Raw genomic sequence first — 23,492 nt, forward strand, 5'->3', positions numbered from 1 at the left:
GTTTGAAGGAACACAGTAGTTATCAGATATCTATGTCAAGCATTGTACTTGAGGGAGGTGTGATGGAGGGAGGGGAGAGATGAGAATGGACATGGAACTGTTAGAACAAGTCCAGAGGAGGCCACAAAGATGATCAGGGGACTGAAGCACCTCCCATATGAAGACAGGCTAAGGAAGTTGGGGCTGTTCAGCCTGGAGAAGAGAAGGCTGCGTGGAGACCTCATAGCAGCCTTCCAGTATCTGAAGGGGGCCTACAGGGATGCTGGGGAGGGACTATTCATTAGGGACTGTAGTGATAGAACAAGGGGTAACGGGTTGAAACTTAAACAGCAGAGGTTTAGACTCGGTATACGGAAGAAATTCCTTACTGTTAGTGTGGTGAGGTACTGGAATGGGCTGCCCAGGGAGGTAGTGAATGCTCCATCCCTGGCAGTGTTCAAGACCAGGTTGGATGAAGCCTTGTGTGGCTTGCTGTAGTGTGAGGTGTCCCTGCCCATGGCAGGGGGGGTTGGAACTAGATGATCTTAATGTCCTTTCCAACCCTAACTATTCTATGATTCTATGATTCTATGGAGGGAGAGGAGAGACAAGGAGGACAGGAAAAAGTATAGGAAGATAAAATGAAACATTAGAGTTATTTTATTAAAAGTTCTGTGGTAAAAATCCTAGACTGTCTCTGGAATACTCACTCGAAATTATGCCTTCTAATAGATTGCTTGAAATCAAGTAGTATTAATCAAACAAAGGAAGGGCACTGGGGAAATCAGAAAGATCTAATGCAAGCAGTTAAAAGTGACATGACCTTCTGTAATGTCACTTGTCGCAGACTTATATGCTGCATATTGGTAGAAGATCTTGAAAGAACCTGTTTCTTGGTACCCTCCCTTGAATGCAATACTTATACGCACATAGACGGCCTCAGATAGAGCATGTCAGCTACTTCACTGCCAAAGAGTAAGCAGATGATGTTTAAATGTTGCAAAGTTAAGATACTTGCTGTGCAAAATAGCCCTATTAAAAACTTATTAATCAGAAGGAGTATGCAGTCTAATCTCTATGTACTGCCATTGCTCCTGATCCATTTCCACCCTTTTTGAGGAACCCAGACTATAAATAATCTGTGATTCATAATCCACAGGAGGCCGGAGCAACATCTGTTTTGCTGCAGTGGTGTGCAGTTATGTTATACCAGGTTAGCAGAAGCAAATATAACCACCACATTTGCATGCCACAGAAACCCTGTTTTTGTAGTTTCTGAGGAAGTCTGAGTCTTCTGAGGAAGCTGAAAATTAAGTGCAAATTGAATTTATTCTCAAGATGATCTATTGACTAACAAACAGCATAGGATCTCTGAGAAGATAATTAATTATTACTTCTAACCTCATTATCTGGAAATTATGGTGCCATCCTAGTTATGTACAAGCACATTGAATCAAAACCCCATGACTGCAGAGAACTTTGAAACACCTCCTTGTTGTGGTTTAAGCCCAGCCATGCAGCCTCTCTCTCACTCCCCCTCCTTTCTCTCTCCACTCCAGGAGGCATGGGGAGGAGAATCAAAAGCATGTAACTCCCACGGGTTGAGATAAGAACAGTCCAGTAACTAAGGTATAACACAAACCACTGCTGCTACCACCACCAATAATAATGATAAAGGAAATAACAAGGGAAGAGAATACAACCGCTCACCACCCGCTGATCGATACACAGCCTGACCCTTGCAGTGATCTAACCCTTCCAGGTAACTGCCCCCAGTTTACATACTGGGCATGACATGCTGTGGTATAGAATACCTCTTTGGCCAACTTGGGTCAGGTGTCCTGTCTCTGCTTCCTCCTGGCTTTCCCTCCTCCCTGGCAGAGCATGAGACTCAGAAAGGCGTTGGTCAGAGTAAACATTCTGACCAGCAACAAAACACATCGGTGCTATCAGCGCTGTTCCCAAGCTGAAAGTCAAAACACAGCGCTGCACCACCTATAAAGGAGAAAAATTACTGCTACTGCTGAACTAAGGATGCTCCTGAATCTAAAGACTCCACAGAAAAATGACACATTAAACTAAATCCCACTTTAAATGAAAGGTCCTTCTCTTAGTGTCAGCCTGTCGTTTCCCACACACAATGTGCAAACCACAAGTCACTTCATGCATTGTCTTCAAAGTTCTTTGGCTGATCCAACTTAAACACCTGCACAGAAGATAGTCTGATATCCCTATGTTTTAACAATACCAGATACATGTTTGACATCAATATGCAAGTTAAAGAAATAAGAAAAGGAGAAGCACTACCATTGCTGATAACCCTGACGAGTTTGCTTATTATTTTCTTTAATGTGAAGCAGTGCCCCACTACTTAGCACTTCTCTACATTTGCTTGTACCTTACTTGATATAGTCCTTTGAACATGAATAGGTGGTTTCAAATGAATAACAAAAGAAAAAACTTCTAATGCTATATCACATGTTATGGTGTCAAGATATTTGCAGATATTTGTATTTTCATATATAGGTATTAACATTCATAAGAAAAAAATGAGAGAAGGAGAATTGCTTCCAAGTTAATCACATCTTAGATGTGCAGTGAACATGGTCAGAACTGTGGTTTGGATTTCATGATAATACATACTGTCCAAACATAAACATCTCCTTACACTTGCATGCTGCTAAATTCTTTATGTGTAGGTAGAGTATAAAATTGTGCAATGCATACAGATTAAGAAGAATGCATAAAACCACCTGGGCTCTCACAGGTTATCTCCAGGTACTTCAAGTTGAAGCAAAAATGTGTGTCATCAATAAGACTGCTGCAGCAGCAGCTTTGTGCTCATTTTCACATGATGTCTGCTTCTTTCATGGAGCTGTTGTGGAGAAACTTTACAGGAGATACAGCTTAATTAAAATGCCCACCTTTTCATTCCACATTTATAAGGAAAATAAAAATTAAATTTACAGATTCTGATTTAAGAGTGTATTGTATTTGTAATACAGCTGATCTTGATTTATACTATTAATGTTTTGACCTTGGGGTATTCCATCTGCAGTAATCATCAAGATAACTGAGCTATTAGATGTAATAATTAGCGTGATAAGCTTGTGAGTAAGGTTAAATATATTGCAATACAGAAGACAGCAAACTAAAAAGAAAGGCATTAGTACTTTACTGCTAAAATACTTCCTGATTTTTGCAGACATTCAAATGTAATTATTTCTTCTTACAGAATGCATTTTGTTAGCTTATTCTGGGAAGAGCCCATATTGATATTGAGCCTGATTCTTAATAGGAAACGAGACTTTAATATGGCTATCAGATCATAGAATCACAGAATCATAGAATAGTTAGGATTGGAAAGGACCTCAAGATCATCTAGTTCCAACCCCCCTGCCATGGGCAGGGACACCTCACACTAAACCATATCACCCAAGGCTTCGTCCAGCCTGGTCTTGAACACTGCCAGGGATGGAGCATTCACAACCTCCCTGGGCAACCCATTCCAGTACCTCACCACACTAACAGTAAAGAATTTCTTCCTTATACCCAGTCTAACCTTCTGCTGTTTAAGTTTCAACCCATTGCCCCTTGTCCTATCACTACAGTCCCTAATGAATAGTCCCTCCCCAGCATCCCTGTAGGCCCCCTTCAAATACTGGAAGGCTGCTATGAGGTCTCCATGCAGCCTTCTCTTCTCCAGGCTGAACAGCCCCAACTTCCTTAGCCTGTCTTCATATGGGAGGTGCTCCAGTCTCCTGATCATCCTCGTGGCCCTCCTCTGGACTTGTTCCAACAGTACCATGTCCTTTTTATGTTGAGGGCACCAGAACTGCACACAATACTCCAAGTGAGGTCTCACGAGAGCAGAGTAGAGGGGCAGAATCACCTCCTTTGACCTGGTGGTCACGCTCCTTTTGATGCAGCCCAGGATATGGTTGGCTTTCTGGGCTGTGAGTGCACACTGAAGCTGGCTCATGTTCATTTTCTCATTGACCAACACCCCCAAGTCCTTCTCCACAGAGCTGCTCTGAATCTCTTCTCTGCCAAACCTGTAGCTGTGCCTGGGATTGCTCTGACACAGGTGTAGGACCTTGCCCTTGGCATAGTTAAACTTCATGAGGTTGGCATCAGCCCACCTCACAAGTGTGTCAAGGTCCCTCTGAATGGCATTCCTTCCCTCTAGCGTATCAACAGAACCACACAGCATGCTGTCATCGGCAAACTTGCTGAGGGGACACTCAATCCAATTGTCCATGTCAGCGACAAAGATATTAAACAAGACCGGTCCCAACACCGATCTCTGAGGGACACCAATTGCTACTGATCTCCAGCCGGACACTGAACCGTTGACCACAACTCTTTGGTGCGACCATCCAGCCAGTTCTTTATCCACCAAGTGGTTCACCTATCAAACAGATGACACTCCGATTTAGAGACAAGGATGTCATGTGGGACAGTGTCGAACGCTTTGCACAAATCCAGGTAGATAACATCAACTGCTCCACCCCTGTCCATCACTTTTGTAGCCCCGTCATGGAAGGCCACCAAATTGGTCAGGCAGGATTTTCCCCTAGTAAAGCCATGCTGGCTGTCACCAAGCACCTTGTTGTTTTTCATGTGCCCTAGCATGCCTTCCAAGAGAATCTGCTCCCAGATTTTGCCAGGCACAAAGGTGAGACTGACTGGTCTGTAGTTCCCTGGGTCATCCATTTTCCCCTTCTTGAAAATGGGGGTTATATTTCCCTTTTTCCAGTCATCAGGAACTTCACCTGACTGCCATGATTTTTCAAATATGATGGCCAGTGGCTTTGCAACTTCATTTGTCAGCTCCTTCAGGACCCACAGATGGATTTTATCAGGTCCCATGGACTTGTGTACATTCAGGTTCGTAAGATCTCGAACCAGATCCTCATGTACAGTGGGCCCAAGGTCTAGGTTTTCACAGTCCCTGCGTCTGCCTTCCAAGACTCGGGTGCTGCATGCAGAGCCTTTGCCAGTGAAGACCGAGGCAAAGAAGCCATTCAGAACCTCAGCCTTCTCCAAGTCCTATCTAGCCAGTTCTCCTGAAAGTTTCCGGAGGGGGCCTACATTGGCCTTAGTCTGTTTTTTAGCCGCTACATACCTATAAAATCCCTTCCTGTTATCTTTAACATCCCTTGCCAAGTTTAGCTCCAACTGGGCCTTATCTTTCCTAATTTGGTCCCTAACTACCCTGACAACATCCCTGTATTCATCCCAGGCCACCTGTCCTTGTTTCCACATTTTATAAGCCTCTTTATTCCTGTGAATTTTTCTCAGCAGCTCCTTATCCACCCAAGGAGGTGTCCTGGCCCTCCTGCTGCACTTCCTTCTGGTTGGGATGCAACACTCCTGAGCTTGTAGCACGTGATCCTTGAATGTTAACCAAGAGTCTTGGGCCCCCTTGCCCTCTAGGGCTATATCCCATGGAACCTTGCTAAGCAGGTTCCTGAAGAGCCCAAAGTCTGCTCTCTTGAAGTCCAGGGCAGTGAGCTTACTGCATGCTCTTCTCACTGTCTTCAGGACCTCAAATTCGACCATCTCATGATCACTGCATCCAAGACTTCCCTGGAGAGTCACATTTCCAATGAGCCCTTCCCTGTTGGTGAGCACGAGGTCAAGCAGGGCACCTCTCCTCGTCGGCTCCTTTATTGCTTGCAGAAGGAAGTTGTCTTCCACACAGTCGAGAAACCTCCTGGATTGCTTGTGCCGGGCCGTACCGTTGCCCCCACAGATGTCAGGGTGGTTGAAGTCCCCCATGAGAACAAGGGCCTGCGAGTGTGAGGCTTTTCCTATTTGTCTGTAGAGTTCTTCATCCACAGGTTCCTCTTGATCAGGCGGTCTGTAACAGATCCCCACAGTAATGTGTCCCATCACCGATTTCCCCTTAACCCTGACCCACAAACTTTCTGTTAACTGATCACCTGTCCCCAGACAGAGTTCCATACTCTCCAGCCTATCTCTAACATAAAGGGCAACTCCCCCTCCCCTCCTACCGAGCCTGTCTTTTCTAAAAAGCCTGTAACCTTCCATTCCAACACTCCAGTCAAAGGAGCCATCCCACCATGTTTTGGTGATGCCTATTATATCATAGCCCCGTAGATGTGCCCACATCTCTAATTCCTCTTGTTTATTCCCCATGCTACAGGCATTTGTATAGAGGCATCTGATCCGAGCTCCAAATGAAGCCAGCTCAGTGGCTGGAGCGGCTAGAATATTACTACATTGCTCAGAGGATTTATTATAGGTGCTGGCAACTGACTGGGTGTGTTGGGATGGAATGATGCTCCCTTCCCCCAGCACAACTAGTTTAAAGCATCTTTGACAAGTCTGGCAAGCCTCCCAGCAAAGCCACTCTTCCCTTTCTTTATCAGAGCAGTTCCACCAGCCTCCAGTAGGCCTGGCCTACAAATGTGGGCCCCATGTTCGAGACACCCAAACCCTTGACTATGACACCACCCTTTTAAACATTTATTAACCTGTCCAATCCTCCTTGCCTTTGGAAGGTCCTCCCCTGTGTCTTGGAGAATTGTAGAAAAGACTATCTGAGCTCCAGAACCCCTGACAACCTTTCCCAGAGCTCTGTAGTCCTTCTTTATACTCCTCAGGCTACTACTATCTATATCCCTAGCATCCACATGTATCACTAGAAGCAGGTAATAGTCCGTGGGACTTACTAGAGCAGGCAGCCTCTCCGCAACATCCCTGATCTGTGCCCCAGGTAGGCAACACACCTCCCTTGCGACCGGGTCAGGCCGACAGATGACTGCTTCTGTCCCTTTCAAGGCAGAGTCCCCTACTACTACAACCCGCCGCTTTTTCCTGGCAGCACCAGTAAAGATCTTCTGTACCAGTGCACTAGCCGACTGTTTCTGATGCAAGTGCATTTCCTCATCAGCCCCCTGCAGGACAGCAAAGCGGTTCTGGGTGGGTACAGCAGATTTAGGAGGAAGCCCCTTGCTTTTAATTGCTCTCTTCCTCCTTTGGTTGTTTTTTTTTTTTTGTTACTAATTCCCAGCTTCCCTGATCAACAGCTTCCTTCCTTCCTCCATGAGTTAGAGGGGAATCTTGAGGCCCCTGTGCTGTTTGGTCCTGGAGCAAGCAGTCCTGCTTCCTCTCAGCTTCCCTGACATCTTGAAGCTTACTGACAGCATCCCGCAGCTCAGCCACCTGCTGGAGGAGGACCTCCACCAGGGAGCAGCGAGCGCAACCCTACTCATTCTGCACCTTTCCCTCACCAGACCAGTGCAGGCACTCTCTACACTCCAAGCTCTGCACCGCAACCTCCCCACTTACCGGCTCTGTCTGGGTGCCTACGCTGGCCACCACCGGGGCGGCCGGGGCAGAGCTCCCAGACCGGGCCCTGGTCATACGGCGAGTGCTCACCATCCCGCTCGCCTGCTCGCGCGAACTGCCGCACAAACTGCCTCAACCTGCTCTGTTTGCCTGCTCCGTCCGCCGCGCTCCTGGTCGCCACGCTCCCTGAGTAGATTTTTAACCACTCACAGTTGGTGCCCCTCCTCCTGTCTCTGCCCCCGGTGAGTCACCTCCTCGCAGTAGCTGAGGTCTTTGCAAGTCCTGTCAAGGACTTGTGGCTCCCTCCTCAGTGGCTCTTGTCGCTCTGTGGTGAGGTTTCTGGACGCTGATCTCCCCCAGCTCCGCTCCGGTGCCACAGGCGTCCTTTCTCAAGCCACCCCCCTCAGCAAGTGACTAACAATGGTCGCTGATGGCCGGTTTGAATCTTCCACCGAGCCTCCTGTCTCCGCCCCCCAGTGAGTCACCTCCTCGCGGGAGCTGAGCTCTTGGACAAGTCCTGTCGAGGACTTGAGGCTCCCTCCTCAGTGGCTCTTGTCGCTCTGTGGTGAGGTTTCTGGACGCTGATCTCCCCCGGCTCCGCTCCGGTGCCACAGGCGTCCTTTCTCAAGCCACCCCCCTCAGCAAGTCAATGGATGCATGCTACTGATTATAAGTAGTTCTGTAATATCAACAACAGAATCTTTATTTACAGTATTTCTTACCAACATGCATGGGCAGTAAATACAGTTTATTATACAAGAATATGTAACCTTTTTCTTCTTGTCACCTTTATATGCCCTCAAAATTCAGTTACCAATGTAGTTTAGACGAGTCATTTTTAAAGTAAAAATGGCACAAGTTATAAGCCTTTTTCTCTATAATTCTTTAAATATTTTTTCACATTTATTTTAGCTCTTTCTTCTATTTACATAATGCACTGTGAACTGAATATTAGATGTTTATTTGAATTATGTCTCCATCTAAAGGCTTCAATGTGTATTGTACACTGAAGTGTCAGATCTCAGAATGCTTCGTTTTTAGTTCAGCAAAACAAAAAAAAAAATATTCTTTGCCTGGCCAAATTTCAATGGCAAGATTAATATGCAGGACTATTAAAAGTAACACCTTCACTAAATGTTGTGAGCTGGAATTCTTGGGCAAGACCTCACAATAAACTTTTTAATAAAACGACAAATTATTAACAACTCGTGACAAGTCTAATTAACAACAAAATAGCTCAATAATGATTTTCACTCTTATTACTACTTCTCTTCAAAAAGCTTTCAGATTCTAATGGAACCAGATACAGTTTTCTTATAGAACTGTGTTTAACCACATAATTTTAAGCTTCTACGTGTGATACAGTCAATTAGATACAAATTTGGAGCTGACAAATTTTTTGACAGAAAAAAACCTGTATTATGTATTTTAGGTGACAATATATGTAATACACACTATTATTATTTCAGTTAATATTTTTCCAGGTACTTTCCAGGTATTGATACATTTTGGTAAATACTATCCCAAAGTGCAGTACAATCCCAAAGTACCGAAAGTCCAGGCTGAATTAAAATGTGCTAAAGCAAAAGAAAACTAAACCAAAGACAAACAAAAATCTCATGTGACTATGGGAATTTTTATTGGAAACTAAACTGATATTGAGTTATATGATATTATTTATACTACAATCTCTCAAATGATATTTTTTGCCATGTAAATCTTGATTTAAAAAAATAAAAACCATTAAAACAGTCTCATAGAAAAAAAAATTCTCTATGAGCTGTGAACTTTTATTTTATTTTAGATGCCTGAAATATTGGAAGACTGTATTTGAAAAAATGTGGCAAAACTTAAATTAAAGAGCCAAGTGATCTATGATAGAAAAAAATCCAGATTTTTTAAATGCTGGAGAACCCGAGGTTTTGATGTTTTGTCTTCAGGTGACCAAAGCCAGCCAAAATATTCCAATTCTGTATTGCATTTGGATTTTGTAACTGTTACTGGAAGGAGAACAGCCACATAAAGTTTTGGCGAAGGGTTACTCCATACTTTGATACTGTATGTAAACCCCTGACATGGGAATTATAACTGCAGCACAGCCTCTTTTAACTGGAGCCAAGATAATCACTTGCAGTATCACGTTCTATTATGCTGCGGGAAAGAAACACTTTCTGCCCAACTTATGTCTTTATATGGTGTACTGTGTGAATGTTAAATTAGTGCATAACGCATTTAAAATATTTATAGTACCAATATTTAGTTAAATAACCTTTATGTAAGATAAATGTTGATTTGTTCATTTCTCATTTAATGGCAAATTATCAAAAGCATGTTTCATAAAGATAATTCTCCATTTAAATTCAGTAGGCCATTAAATATTAAAATTATGTTTCTGATGCAATCTAGAGCAAATTTGTCCAGCTTCAGTGATTATTTGCACTCATAAAAATTAGACTTGATTAATAAAATTTAAATGCTTGATTAAGCTGACATTTTCATGTTTCTTTTCTGATTTATTAAAATAAAAAGCCCTGTCCAATAATGGGGTACTCCAAGGTATTTTTCCTTTCTAACTATATGGATCATACAGAAAGAACGAACTGCTGCAGGGAGACAGCAGTGGTTCTCAGCATATTACTTAATACCCAGGCATGTGTTGGCAGCGGTCTTTGTGCTCTGACAGTGCCCACACAGAACACATGGGCAAATGATCACCTCTTTGCAAAAGTCTTTCTAACTTATTTTGATAATAACGAATGGAGAGCAAGTTTGTGACAGATTAATTTGGCAAAAGCAAGGCAGGCTGCATGTTTTAAAGAAAGACGGTGGACTTTGTTGCACTGTTCAGAGAGATTTGCTGACTCCCATCTGCCTGCAGCAGAAACTGAGAGAGAGTCACTTTCTATTTTGAGGTGCAGAGGAGAACAAAAGTTCAGCTCTGGTTAGCAAATAGAAGGTAAAAGCCTTTCTGTGTGATGTTGAAAATTGTTCTACAAAACGAACCATATTTTCCTTACTTTCAGATGTGCCAAAAAGCAGACTAGTTTTACACACGTAACTATGCCTAATGCTGTAGTGCCCCATGAGCCCTCATGCTTCTGGGATTTTGTGGCTGCTGTTGTTGCTGTCATACCGCAGGCAAAACTTCTTAGGAACATTCAGTCAAGTCAAGATGTAATGGACAACCTAAGTCCCAACACCATTTTCTACCATCTTGTGCAAATGGCATATTCCAGACATTGTCTAGCTAGAATACAAGGATAATGATACTTATTTTTTGCCATAAATTCACAGCAAGAATTCAGTTCTCAACAAAGAAATCTTTGCCAACTCCTTGGCAGAAAAGAATTTCTCAACATCAAGCACAAAACCCCTCAGTACTACACAGGGAAAGGATCTGAAGCACTTTGGGCTTGTCCTGTATTCATCTGCAGATGAAACCCTTCAAAAACCTTTCAAACTAAGTGCCTGAAGGTTTATGCGTCCACGTTTTAAGACCATAATGTGAAGAAACAGAGAAAAATCAAGTTGCAACCTTGTTTATTTGCTTGGTAAACTAGTTTTCAATTTGCAGTAAACCAGGTGGGTGAAGTCTGGTACTTTCCTGGTGGGGTTAGCTTCTGTATTGAATTCACAACAAAGCGACACTCTTGCCTCCAAAAAATTCACCAAAAGCTCTGACAGACACTGTTGCCTTGCCCGCAAAGACAGTGATCCAACTGTAATCGAAAAAGCTCTTCTAGCTGCAGCTGAGCTGGTTTTGCACAACCAGCTCAAGCTCATCATGCCTACCACTCTTTCTAGAGGAGAGAAAAAATCTAGGGTCATGATTAATAAGCATCCTTCTTCCTATTCTCCATTTTGTTTTTCTTCATGTGGCAATTTCCAGAAAAAAACAAAAATAAATAAAAAAACTAAGTATACATATCATATTGAATGACTACACAGAAAGTACACACACAAACTGGTTAAAATCTCAGAATGAATGGTTGTTTTCAACAGTATTTTCAAAATATCACCCTGAGCTATTCTCAAAATTTCACCCTGAGCTTGTCCAGACCACCTTTTAATAGAAACATATACTCCAGAAACATAAATTGTCAAAGCCTATTTTGAAAAAATTCTCCAATGAAATTAAAGAATGTATCATGTATACCACTCTTACAAGATCAATAATATTTGTATATACTCTATTATACACATTCATAAGAATTTTGTATGGCACATTAACTCCCAGCTGCTCACCATCATTTTCTACTCAATGACATGTGCAATGTGAAACTTAAAGAGAAAATTAGCTATTTAATACTTCCTTAAAGGCTCTAAGTATTAACTGTAAATGCAGAATACAAACTGACTAAACTTCTTCTCCATAGGGGTATATATGGCAGAAGGTAACTCCAGGCTTGTGCATTGTTCTTCTATTAAAATTTAAATTGCTTGAAAAAAAAAAACACCCTAACTAATAATAGACCAAAAGGAGAGAAAGATTAGTATCTTCAGTCAGAAAATCACCAAGTGGCAGAGGTTGTCAGGAGGGACATCTTGAGTTCAACTCCTCTACTCCACCAGAGACCATCAAGTTCAAACACCCTGCTCAATCCAGGTCACCTCCCAGCAGGTTGCCTAGCGCCATGTCCAGTGAGGTCTTGAATATCTCCGTGGATGGAGGATTCACAGCCTCCCTGGGGAATGTGGCCCTGGACCACCTCACAGTAAAAGTGCTTTCTTATGTTCAGATGGAATTTTGTGTATTTTCATTTGTTCCTGTTGGTCCTGTCCTGTCACTGGGCACCACTGAGAAGTGATCCCAGTCAGCAGTGCTGCTGTTTTCTCCAAGCTGTAAAGGTGGGGATTTTTGTCCAACACGTATGAAAACATCAAAATATTAGGTAGTTTATTAAAAAGAATGAAAAGACAAGAATCTTTAAGCCCCAGCATACTTCCTGTTGGTTTGCTGTCTGCCACTGTGCCATGCTCTGATACCCCTTACCTGCCATAGGCAGAGGGCTGGCAGGGAAAAAAGGATAAGAGCGGTAAGATCCACTCAGTTCTAGTCTTTCGTGTTTAGGTGGTGGTGGTTTAAGAGCAGAATGGCAATGGTGCTAGAAATAAATTATTTTGTGAGGTCGGATATTTAGGAATTGTATTTTAAGGAAGTGCAAGGATCCTTGGAGAAAAAGCTTCTGGCAAAAAATATTACTGCAAAATTCAGAGGAAGGCATTAAGAATGCCATTTTAGTAATTTTTTCCTTGCTTAATAGAGGAAGGAAACATTTACTCTCTGATTTTTTATACCTGCCATATGACCCAATGCCAGGAGTTCATTCATTTAGACCAGTTCTGAATTCTAACAGAACAGAGCTGTCCACTAAATCTACATCTATCTACATCTGCTTACACCAACATTTAATGCAAGAGTTCATATTTCATGAAAGCACATCTTTCAGAAACACAGCTAATCTTAATCTAAATGTATAAAACACAAGGAATCCAATGCTTCTCTTTGAAGTCTGTTCCAGTGTTCAATTAAAACCACAGTAATGATCAGTCCTACAAAGAGTCCAGCTGAATCCATGAAAGCCCTAACACCTAATATGCTGTTTCACCTTTCTGTCTGGCTTCCCATTAGACTTACCTCCTCTTAGTAAATACACTTGGGCTCCCCTATGCCCCAACTTAATTGCACTTATAATTCAAGAAAGGACTTGTACATGTTACTTATTAGGAGTCAGAGTAAATGGCAAAAGTATCATACTCTCACTCAAATGAGCAGCACAGGCTCATGTCATGATGGAGTAAGCCAGGCCATTTGGCAGGTGAATCATTTCACAGGAAAGTAAATTCCAAACTACTTCAAAGAAACTGATGCCCAAGATGGCAAATGATACATTGTCTATAGAGACAGTCAAACAAATTCCATCCAACATATCTGGACAGAAACATGGTGATCACTATTTCATTGACTCACAGAAGAGTGCAGTCCCTAATTCCTGAATTGATGAGCCTATTGATAATTGTTTTCTTGTAGGGATATTACAATGGAAACTAACTCTGATGAGTTACCTTTGGAGGCCCCAAATTTAACTATTTTCCATAGACATTAAACAAATTTGAAGTGCATATGATTTCTAACTACACTTGTCTAGTGTTAATTGAGTGAGAAAACTTAACAAACAAATATATTTATCTTTTTGTCTTATCATTAACTTGAGGATGTCAAAGTAACTTCTGAACAAATTCCTAAGATAAGTCAAAGATTTCACTGAGTCACAGAAGGAATCTCTAGAGGTTTGGGAACAGAAGCCAGATCATGTGAATCCTGAAACATTCTCTAGCCACCAGGAAACACTGTTTAAATAATTTAGTTAATAGCAGGTCGAAGGAGGTGATCCTGCCCCTCTATTCTGCTCTCGTGAGACCCCACTTGGAGTACTGTGTGCAGTTCTGGTGTCCTCAACATAAAAAGGACATGGAACTGTTGGAACAAGTCCAGAGGAGGGTCACAAGGATGATCAGGGGACTGGAGCACCTCCCATATGAAGACAGGCTGAGAAAGTTGGGGCTGTTCAGCCTGGAGAAGAGAAGGCTGCGTGGAGACCTCATAGCAGCCTTCCAGTATTTGAAGGGGGCCTACAGGGATGCTGGGGAGGGACTATTCATTAGGGACTGTAGTGATAGGACAAGGGGCAATGGGTTGAAACTTAAACAGCAGAAGGTTAGACTGGGTATAAGGAAGAAATTCTTTACTGTTAGTGTGGTGAGGTACTGGAATGGGTTGCCCAGGGAGGTTGTGAATGCTCCATCCCTGGCAGTGTTCAAGACCAGGCTGGACGAAGCCTTGGGTGATATGGTTTAGTGTGAGGTGTCCCTGCCCATGGCAGGGGGGTTGGAACTAGATGATCTTGAGGTCCTTTCCAATCCTAACTATTCTATGATTCTATGATTTACACTCTGCATAAGAAAACAGAAATATTTAAATGTGTCTTAATCTAATGATACTGTGTTAATGGCCTGAGCTAAGGACTTGAGATACTATCGAAGATTTTGTGAGTTAATTAGAAAAGGCATCACTTCATAGAGGATAGATGTTCACTGTGATGATAACCAAGCTCAAATACTCAAAAGTTAGGTCCCAACTTATATGTGAAAAAGCTAAAAAAATAATTAATGGCACAGACACCAAATATTTTGAATGAACAGGACTGGATGATATGAGCTGTGTACCTTGGTCTGAAGAATCTCACCAAGAGGAATGTTTTGAGTACAATTTGGTGTCCTTAACAGAGTCCATCAATACCTTTGTTATTTTGTTAGTAAAGTTACATGACCCAATTAATCTTTCACAGGCAGGTGTTGTTTGAGAGACAAATGAAGTGTTTTGAAGCTAGTGAAACCTTTCTTTTCAGGAGGGATTTTAGTTACCTATAAAATCTTCAGGTTGAGAAGCTTTAAACATTTCATGCAGCAGGAGACCTAGGGTTGTGATTTAAACATCTCTTAAATCTTGATCTTGGTCTTTTTATATAAACACAACAAACTTCAGGATTACGGATTTATTTTTAGATGAACCTTGGAAGCATAACAGTGATGTAGACAGCAATACCAGTCCAGGATCAGGACTGTATCAGCTCATTATATCAGGTCATTAATAATTTCAGTTGCTAGACATTAGAATCATAGAATAGTTAGGGTTGGAAAGGACCTTAAGATCATCTAGTTCCAACCCCCCTGCCATGGGCAAAGACACCTCACACTAAACCATCTCACCCAAGGCTCTGACCAATCTAGCCTTGAACAACACCAGGATGGAACATTTACCAGCTCCCTGGGGAACCCATTCCAGTGCCTCACCACCCTCACAGTAAAGAACTTCTTTGTTACATCCAATCTAAACTTCCCCTGTTTAAGTCTTAATACGTTACCCCTTGTCCCATCACTACAGTCCCTAATGAATAGTCCCTCTCCAGCATCCCTGTAGGCCCCCTTCAGATACTGGAAAGCTGCTATGAGGTCTTAAAGTAGCCTTCTCTTCTCCAGGCTGAACAGCCCCAACTTTCTCAGCCTGTCTTCATATGGGAGGTGCTCCAGTCCGTGATTATCCTTGTGGCCATCCTCTGGACTTGTTCCAACAGTTCCATGTCCTTTTTATGTTGAGGACACCAGAACTGCACAAAATACTCCAAGTGAGGTCTCACGAGAGCAGAATAGAGGGGCAGGATCACCTCCTTCAACCTGCTGGTCACACTCCTTTTGATGCAGCCCAGGATAAGGTTGGCTTTCTGGGCTGCGAGTGTACACTGAAGCCACCTCATGTTAATTTTATCATTGACTAACACCCCCAAGTCCTTCTCCACACGGCTGCTCTGAATCTCTTCTCTGCCCAACCTGTAGCTGTGCCTGGGATTGCTCTGACACAGGTGTAGGACCTTGCTCTTGGCATGGTTAAACTTCAAGAGGTTGCCATCAGCCCACCTCACAAGCTTGTCAAAGTCCCTCTGGATGGCATTCCTTTCCTCTAGTGGATCAGCTGAACCACACAGCTTGGTGTCATTGGCAAACTTGCTGAGAGCACACTCAATTCCATTGTCCATGTCAGCGACAAAGATATTAAACGAGACAGGTCCCAACACCGATCCCTGAGGGACTCCACCCTTTACTTGTATCCAGCCGGACAGTGAGCCATTGACCACAACCCTTGGTGTGAGACCATCCAGCCAGTTCTTTATCCTTCGAGTGGTTCACCTATCAAATTGATGTCTCTCCAATTTAGAGACAAGGATGTCGTGTGGTACAGTGTCGAACGCTTTGCACAAATCCAGGTAGATAACATCAACTGCTCTACCCCTGTCCATCAGTTCCACAGCCCCATCATAGAAGGCCACCAAATTGGTCAGGCAGGATTTCCCCTTAGTGAGGCCATGCTGGCTTTCACCAAGCACCTTGTGGTTTTTCATGTGCCCTAGCATGCCTTCCAAGAGAATCTGCTCCAAGATTTTGCCAGGCATGGAGGTGAGACTGACTGGTCTGTAATTCGCTGGGTCATCCATATTCCCCTTCTTGAAAATGGGGAATATAATATTTCCCTTTTTCCAGTCATCGGGAACTTCACCTGACTGATGGACAGTGGCTTTGCAACTTCATTTGTCAGCTCCTTCCGGACCCACGGATGGATTTCATCAGGTCCCATGGTTCTTTTGTACATTCAGGTTTTTATTAGCATGTCATGGGATCATTGAGACTTGAAGGGACCTCCAACTTCCTGCTCTAGGAAGAGTCAGCCATGAGGTCAGATCAAGTTGCTCAGAGTTTTATCCACTCCAATTCTGAAAACTTCTACCAGTAACTGTAGAACTTTCCTACACAATCTCTTCCATGATTTAAAAATTCTCATTGCAAAAAATGTTATTCAGTCAAAACTTTTGTTTTAAATTATGCCTGTTTTCTCTTCAACCACACATCACTGTGAAGAGTCTAACTCCATTTTCTTGATAACCAACGTATAGGTAATGGAGAGCGGCTGCTCAGGTCATAGAATCAGAATGGTTTGAGTTGGAAGGGACTTTAAAGCTCATCCAGTTCCAACCCCTGCCATGGGCTGGGACACCTCACATTAGACCAGGTTGCTCCAAGACCCACCCAACCTGGTCTTGAACACTGCCAGGGATGGGGCAGCCACAGCTTCTCTGGGCAACCTGTGCTAGTGTCTCACCGCCCTCACAAGGAAGAACTTCTTCCTAAAATCTAATCTCAATTTCCACCCTATCAGGTTAAAGCCATTCCCCCTTGTCCTGTCCCTGCATGTCTTTGTAAAAAGTCCCTCTTCAGCTTTCTTGTCCACCCTTTTAGGTCATCTGAAGCCTTCTCTTCTCCAGAATCTTTCAAGCCAGTTTCCCTCAGCTTCTCCTTACAGACCAAGTGCTCAAGCCCTCTCATTATCTTGGTAGCTCTGCACTGAAGTCACTCAAGTTAATCAAAAGTTTTCCTGAATTGGGGTGCCACAAACTGGACAGTTTTCTAGATTTAGCCCAGCAAGTGCTGAGCAGAGGTAAGAATGACTTCCCTCAATCCACTGTTTGTGCTCCTATTAATGCACCCAAGGATGTGGGAGGCCCTCTTTTCTGCTGTGGCACACTGCTGTCTCATGTTTATTGCTGTCTTCCAAAACGACCAGACCCAATTCAGGCAACTGCTCCCCAGACATTCAATCCCCTACCTGTATCACTGCAGGGGGTTATTCCTCCCTATGAGCAAGACTTCATATTTCACCTTCTTTAACTTCACCATGTTCCTGCTTTCGCATTTCTCCAACCTACCTAGGAGTCTTTGACTGGCAGATCCAGGGTATCAACTTGCGTCATCCAAAAACTGGATGGGAGTGCACTTTGCCACCTCCTACAGGTCATTGACAGAGATGTTGAACATGACAGGCCATTGTACACTGCGGTACTCCACTTGTAACCAATCTTCATTAATCACTATCCTCTGAGACCAATTATTTAATGCATTTTGTTTTTTTCCCACCCATCCAGTTATCCATCCAGATCATAATGTCCTATAAAGTACACTGCTTTTGGGATATGAATACTGATGTAAAAATCAAATTCATCAGTCTCAGCAATAGTACACATGTAAAACCCCTAAGCTGCCTGGACACAAAAAAATTTGCAAAGCATAGAAACAACTTCAACTTCTGATATGTAGTACTCAACCATGCTTTTATTAATAATAAATGGCAGTTATTAGTAAATATTTGCTACTTTATATCCCAACTATATACATTTCAGTGACAGCATTAGATGAGAAGAAAATAATATGAAAAGTCCTACCCTAAGCTCAATAAATGCTAACATATTAATGATAAATTGTGAAATACGATAAAATGTGGTACATTCTTAAACTGTTAACAAATTGGAATAATTTCAACCTTTAACTCAATATATGAGATAAAAAGTGCAACATAAGGAGTTAGGCACACAAAAACATTTTCAAAGAATGTGCCTTCTCCTGAGCACAGAAAAGGCAGTCATGCCTCTCATCTCTTCTCCCACACAAAGCAGATTCTAAAGACAGTACATGTTCTACTGTAGTTTCACACAACATTTTCAACAAAACCAAGCGTATTTACTGGACAGCCGGAGAAAATTTAAATTAAATTGCAGGTGGGAAAACTGTCCATCAAGTATTGTGAACTGAGATATTTTCAATTACAAAATTTTGTCTGGTTAATAAAAGACATGTATGCTCTTGAAGTAGAGAAGACTTACCATATCGTGTTGCCTGTTATCTTTCCCTGATATGATCAAGAAGTAGTTCCATGCCAGCAACAACAACAAAGCCAGTGGTATCATGTAGAGCTCAAAGTTCCAGACCACAAAAAGAAAAATCTAGAAGACAGAGCAGAAAAAAAGTGATTCAAGTCAGAATTACTTTAAACTACTATGCACAATTAAGACTAATAAATTAAGACAATTCTAAGGAAACCCACCTCTCCTTAGGCAGGAAAGTTGTTAACCACTTTGCTGAGCAGACACCTGCAGGAAACAACTGCTACACTTTCTGCTCATACTTTAATTCATGCAAAAGGAAAATTGATGCAGTCTAAGAGGAATATTAATTGTATTAATTGGTCTGTTGTAAAATAATGCTTATGTAGGTAAAATACTATAAATAGCATAATAATAAATTTACAACTTAGGAAAGAAAACTTAGCTATTTCCATGAATAAAAAATAATAATCCCTTTAGAAGAAATAACTTGATCATTTAGTAGTAATGTCACACAAACAAGCAGAAGAAGTAAACAACACAACTGAATCAGAAAAAAACTTGCAAAAGAAAATCACACTAAAAGATAAAAATGAAAACAAGTAAAACAGTACTGACCACAGACTTCCTGAAAATGGGATTAAAAAGAAAGCTGAGAAGCCACCTAAGTCCACCCCTTTGAAAACTGATTTGTTGAAGTGTTTCCTCAGCACCCTTGAGTGCTGCATGGCTGGAAGCTGGCAGAAGCATGTGCCTTGGTAACTGGGGATACTCTCCAGTGCTGGGGCCACACAAGGATTGAAGCCCAAGAAAAACCATCTGTACACCTCAGATCTCTGCCAGGGAAATCTGATCAGCCTCATATGCTGGACTTGAGCTCTGTCAGACCCATCAGGTGGTACAGACATGACTTTTTGGAATCCTGAATGTTCTGGTGCTGGTACAAAATTATTGTTTTGCAGAAAAGAATTAAAAATATCAGAACTTAGATGGGGTCAGACTGAAACTATTTTTACATCTGGTTTTGCCTGTGAACAAAACATCCCTATTTGAGCCAGCTTTAGCCATAACTTTGGCTTGTTTTCTTCTAATACAACAAAAACTGATTGTGAAAGCACTATAGCAATCACACTAGGTATCATATCTGGATATACACCCAGAAATCTTGCTAAGCCTTTATCATCCAAATAATTACTGTTTTGGATATTTGTATTTTTAATACCTACTAAAGTGAAAGATGGTGCTGTGCCACAGAACTAAAGCAATGCCAATAGCTATGTAAACTGAAAGGTAATGTAGTTAGGTAATACTAGGTAAACTAAAAGGGGTTCATTTTCCCAAATCAGCCACCAAGATAAATCTAAGACTAAAATGGGTATTTTAACAACCTTCTGCTGGATTTTTGCTTAGAGTTAAAATAAAATACTCTTATCAAATACAAGCTTCCATGTAAAAGAAAAAAAATGTTCATTTTGAGCAATCTCCTTTCTCAAGATGAGCTAACTTACCTCATGCCCTACCTTCTACCACCAAGTGCTATATATATGTAAGTTCCTTGAGACTGCAAGTCAAACATAATAAATACTGACAGATTTAAAAAAACAGTGTGTGTGCGACATACGCAAGAGGATACCAGCACTTCTAACAGTTTTTCATTTGAAAGAAAACTGCCTTTTTTAGGTTGTTTAGTTTAAAATGAAATCTGCCAGAAATGGTAATGAATAAGAAGCAAACATCAGTTCAAGGAATTCAAGAGTTCTTCCACGAGCTTGCTAACCACCCTTCTGAGAGCAAGATTATAGAGATTTGATGCAGTAAATTTGATCAGGCAACTTGCAACAGAATTTGTGTCTCAAAAGAAAAGGAAATAGTCCTTGCACCCTTTAACCCCACAAATGATTCAAGTCAATGGATGCATGCTGAAGAGAGCTCTAGAATCTGGCAAACAGGACCCAAGTATCAGAAAACCATGTACTGGAGATTACCTGTTGAGAAATGGCAATGCAAGTCTTTCTTATGGTCCTATCTGAACTTTGGCTAGAAAGATGGAAAGGAAATCAAGTAATATCCGTACAATGTGTATATCCAGAAGAAACCAACAACCTAGACAGTCTCAGGAGATACAGACCTCAATGGAGACTGAGGAACATGGCCATCAAGTACTTTGTACTCCAGAAAATCAGTGAATTCTCATCCAAACACCCCTCACTTTGAGTTTGTAAGTGCAAGATGATCCTTAAAAGTTTTAATTCCCACAGTACTGTGCTCTGTAGGCCAGTAAAATATTATATTATTACCTCTTTATGACCTGTATGGAAATACCTTTCAAAAATGTGGTTATTACATTCACCACCTCCTGTAGATGATTGCACTGACCTGCCACCTGCATTTCCATCTAGTCTGGCTGAAACTCAACCAGTTCCTCCTTTCAGGCACTTGTCTCAACCAATCACTAGGAAAACAGGGACTCTGTATTTGCAACACAAACGAGATGTGTGCTGTGTGAGACCAGCACAGCGATGACACTCCAAGCAAAATAGCCTCACTATCTTCCCCAGAAGAGAAATGCACTCATGAAATGCACATGGGAGAAAGCAAGCAGATTACCAGTATTAGTATTTTACTATAAGTATTATTATTATACAAAGCTTGTAAAAAAAAAAGTAAACATGAGCAATTCCAAATTATGGTGCAGAACAGGACTAAGACTTAAAGAGCCCAGTAGCTGGGGGGAAGAGAGGGAAGAAGTGTAGCATTATGCAGAAACCTTCACTTCACACAGGAAAGGAGGAAATCCTATGTATTCACCAATTGAAGTATGGGGGGTAAAAATCCAGAAAAGCTATGGAGCAAGTTTAAAAGGTCAGTTTATGGACTTGCATATGCGTGTAAGGCATCTGTTGAAACATGGACTGTATCTGGTATGATCTCTTCCAAGGAAATAATGGCTCTAGATCATTTAAAAAAGGAGCCTCATCACTACTGAAACAAGCCAACTATTTTAAGTGAGGAGTGGGAGTCTCAAAGGTTGCAGTTTAATATAGCTGCCATTCCCTGCACAGAAGAATATAAGGAAGAACATTTTCTCTTCTCCCCCATGAGATCAAGATTTTTGGAATCACAGGCATGAACTGACCATTTAAAAAAGCACATGCCCCATCCCTATCAGTGTTCAAGGCCAGGGTGGACAGGGCCTTAGGCAACATGGTCTAATGGGAGATGTCCCTGCCCATGACAGGGGGTTGGAACTAGATGGTCTTAAGGTCCTTTCCAACCTGAACCATTCTGTGATTCTATGATACTCTTAGTGAGAGACACATGCATTAAACGATCATTCAGGGAGGCACATGACACTATCCCTGGTGTACAACACTTCAAAAAATAATTTAAGTTAGAATACTGAATATCCTATTCTTTTTCAAATTACAGTATATTTTAAAAAGAAATCTCATCCAAAATGATTAACACTTCCTACTGTTCAGAAAAAAAAGCCTGCCCTTTCAGACTAGCAGCTGTGGATCATTAGCTTTCCAGTGATGAGATGTGTTTGATGAGTATTTTTCTTTCTAATTAAGAGATGAGATTCTCTATTTGACTCTCTCTTCAGACAGAAGTGAAGAGAAAGATTTCTGCCTACGTGGAAAGGCCATATTCTACAGAACAATTATTTCAGATTTCTTTTTATCTACCTCCACCCAATTTCGTTTCATTTTTAACAGAACCCTGTTTGCACCCACAGGCTTCACAGCATTAACCCCTTCATTTCCCAGCTCATGTTATTTTTTTCTTTTCCTTCTGTTTTGACTACAAACAGAGCAAAACACTTAAGAAGAGGATCACCCCACACAGAACAGACTAACCCACATCCTCAGGTGCAGAAGAGAGCAGCGTACATGACAAGACAGGACTGCAAGTACTGCTGCTTCATAGAATCACAGAATTTTTGAGTTGGAAGGGACCTTAAAAGCCATCCAGTTTCAATCACATTGCCATAGTCAGGGACACCTTCCACTAGACCAGGTTGCTCCAAGCCCCCTCCAACTTGTCTTTGAACACTGCCAGGATGTGGGTCTTGCTTGAGAACCTTCCGACAATATCTAGAAATTGCTCATTGCACAGATCCGCCTAGGTTTGGTGATAGTCACAGGACTGGGCATAAGATGCTCCTATCTGAGATGCAGGGAACTTTCCACAATCTGCAGCCTCACAGCAACCTTGATATGCAGATTGCCTTCAAGCAAAAGAGAAAAGGGAGCTTGATGGCATGCCAGCTTTTCTGCTTCCCAGCTTCTCCTGGTAGCAACAGGGAAGGGGAAATCCCCATGGGCGAGCCTGGCCAGCCCCAGGCTGGTATGGGAGCTCTTGAGATTGACACTGTCAACTACCATAGCCATAAGCTGTAATGCGTTGGGCAGTGTGATGGGCTATGGGCACTCCCACCAGTGTCAAGATACACAGGGCACACCACTTATATGGCAGCGTCTTTTTCAAATTGTGGCTTTCTCTCATGATTTTCAAAAAAGATCCTTATGGCTGCATTTACATATTACCTATATCCTTGCATTATATGCATTACTCAACTCCTGACTACCCTAGAAATGCAGAAGTTGGCTGAACAGTGTTTTGGCAGCTCCAAACACTATGCTCTTATGACAAGATTATCCATTTACCCTTTAAGATTAAAAGGACAATTGTATTTCCTGAGGCTTTGCCCCTTAGACATATTCTCAGAAGACTAAAAAGAGTGAAAGATAACCCCCATATCTCCATGGTATAGACTCTACCACAGTACTGTCAATTTTAAGGGCTCTGGTAAAATTCTGCCTCGTGTTTATGCAACAAAGCACTTAAAAATACCTTTTGCTGTACCTTGGAGAATCAGTAGCTTCTTCCATTGCAAAAGTAGTCAGTTACCTCTGGCAATCA

The 23,492-nt window shown here is 42.0% G+C and overlaps 1 protein-coding gene across 1 annotated transcript in view; it reads right to left on the bottom strand.

Annotated features, from left to right (window-relative positions):
* MCTP1 (multiple C2 and transmembrane domain containing 1) overlaps positions 1-23,492 on the bottom strand; it is a 271,275-nt gene that overhangs the window by 41,966 nt on the left and 205,817 nt on the right. Inside the window, exon 17 of the mRNA XM_005145967.3 lies at positions 18,567-18,686. Coding sequence (XP_005146024.3) covers positions 18,567-18,686 — 120 coding nt within the window. The remainder of the gene's footprint in view (positions 1-18,566; positions 18,687-23,492) is intronic.

The sequence above is a fragment of the Melopsittacus undulatus genome, chromosome Z (genome assembly GCF_012275295.1).
Source record: "Melopsittacus undulatus isolate bMelUnd1 chromosome Z, bMelUnd1.mat.Z, whole genome shotgun sequence".
NCBI lineage: Eukaryota > Metazoa > Chordata > Aves > Psittaciformes > Psittaculidae > Melopsittacus > Melopsittacus undulatus.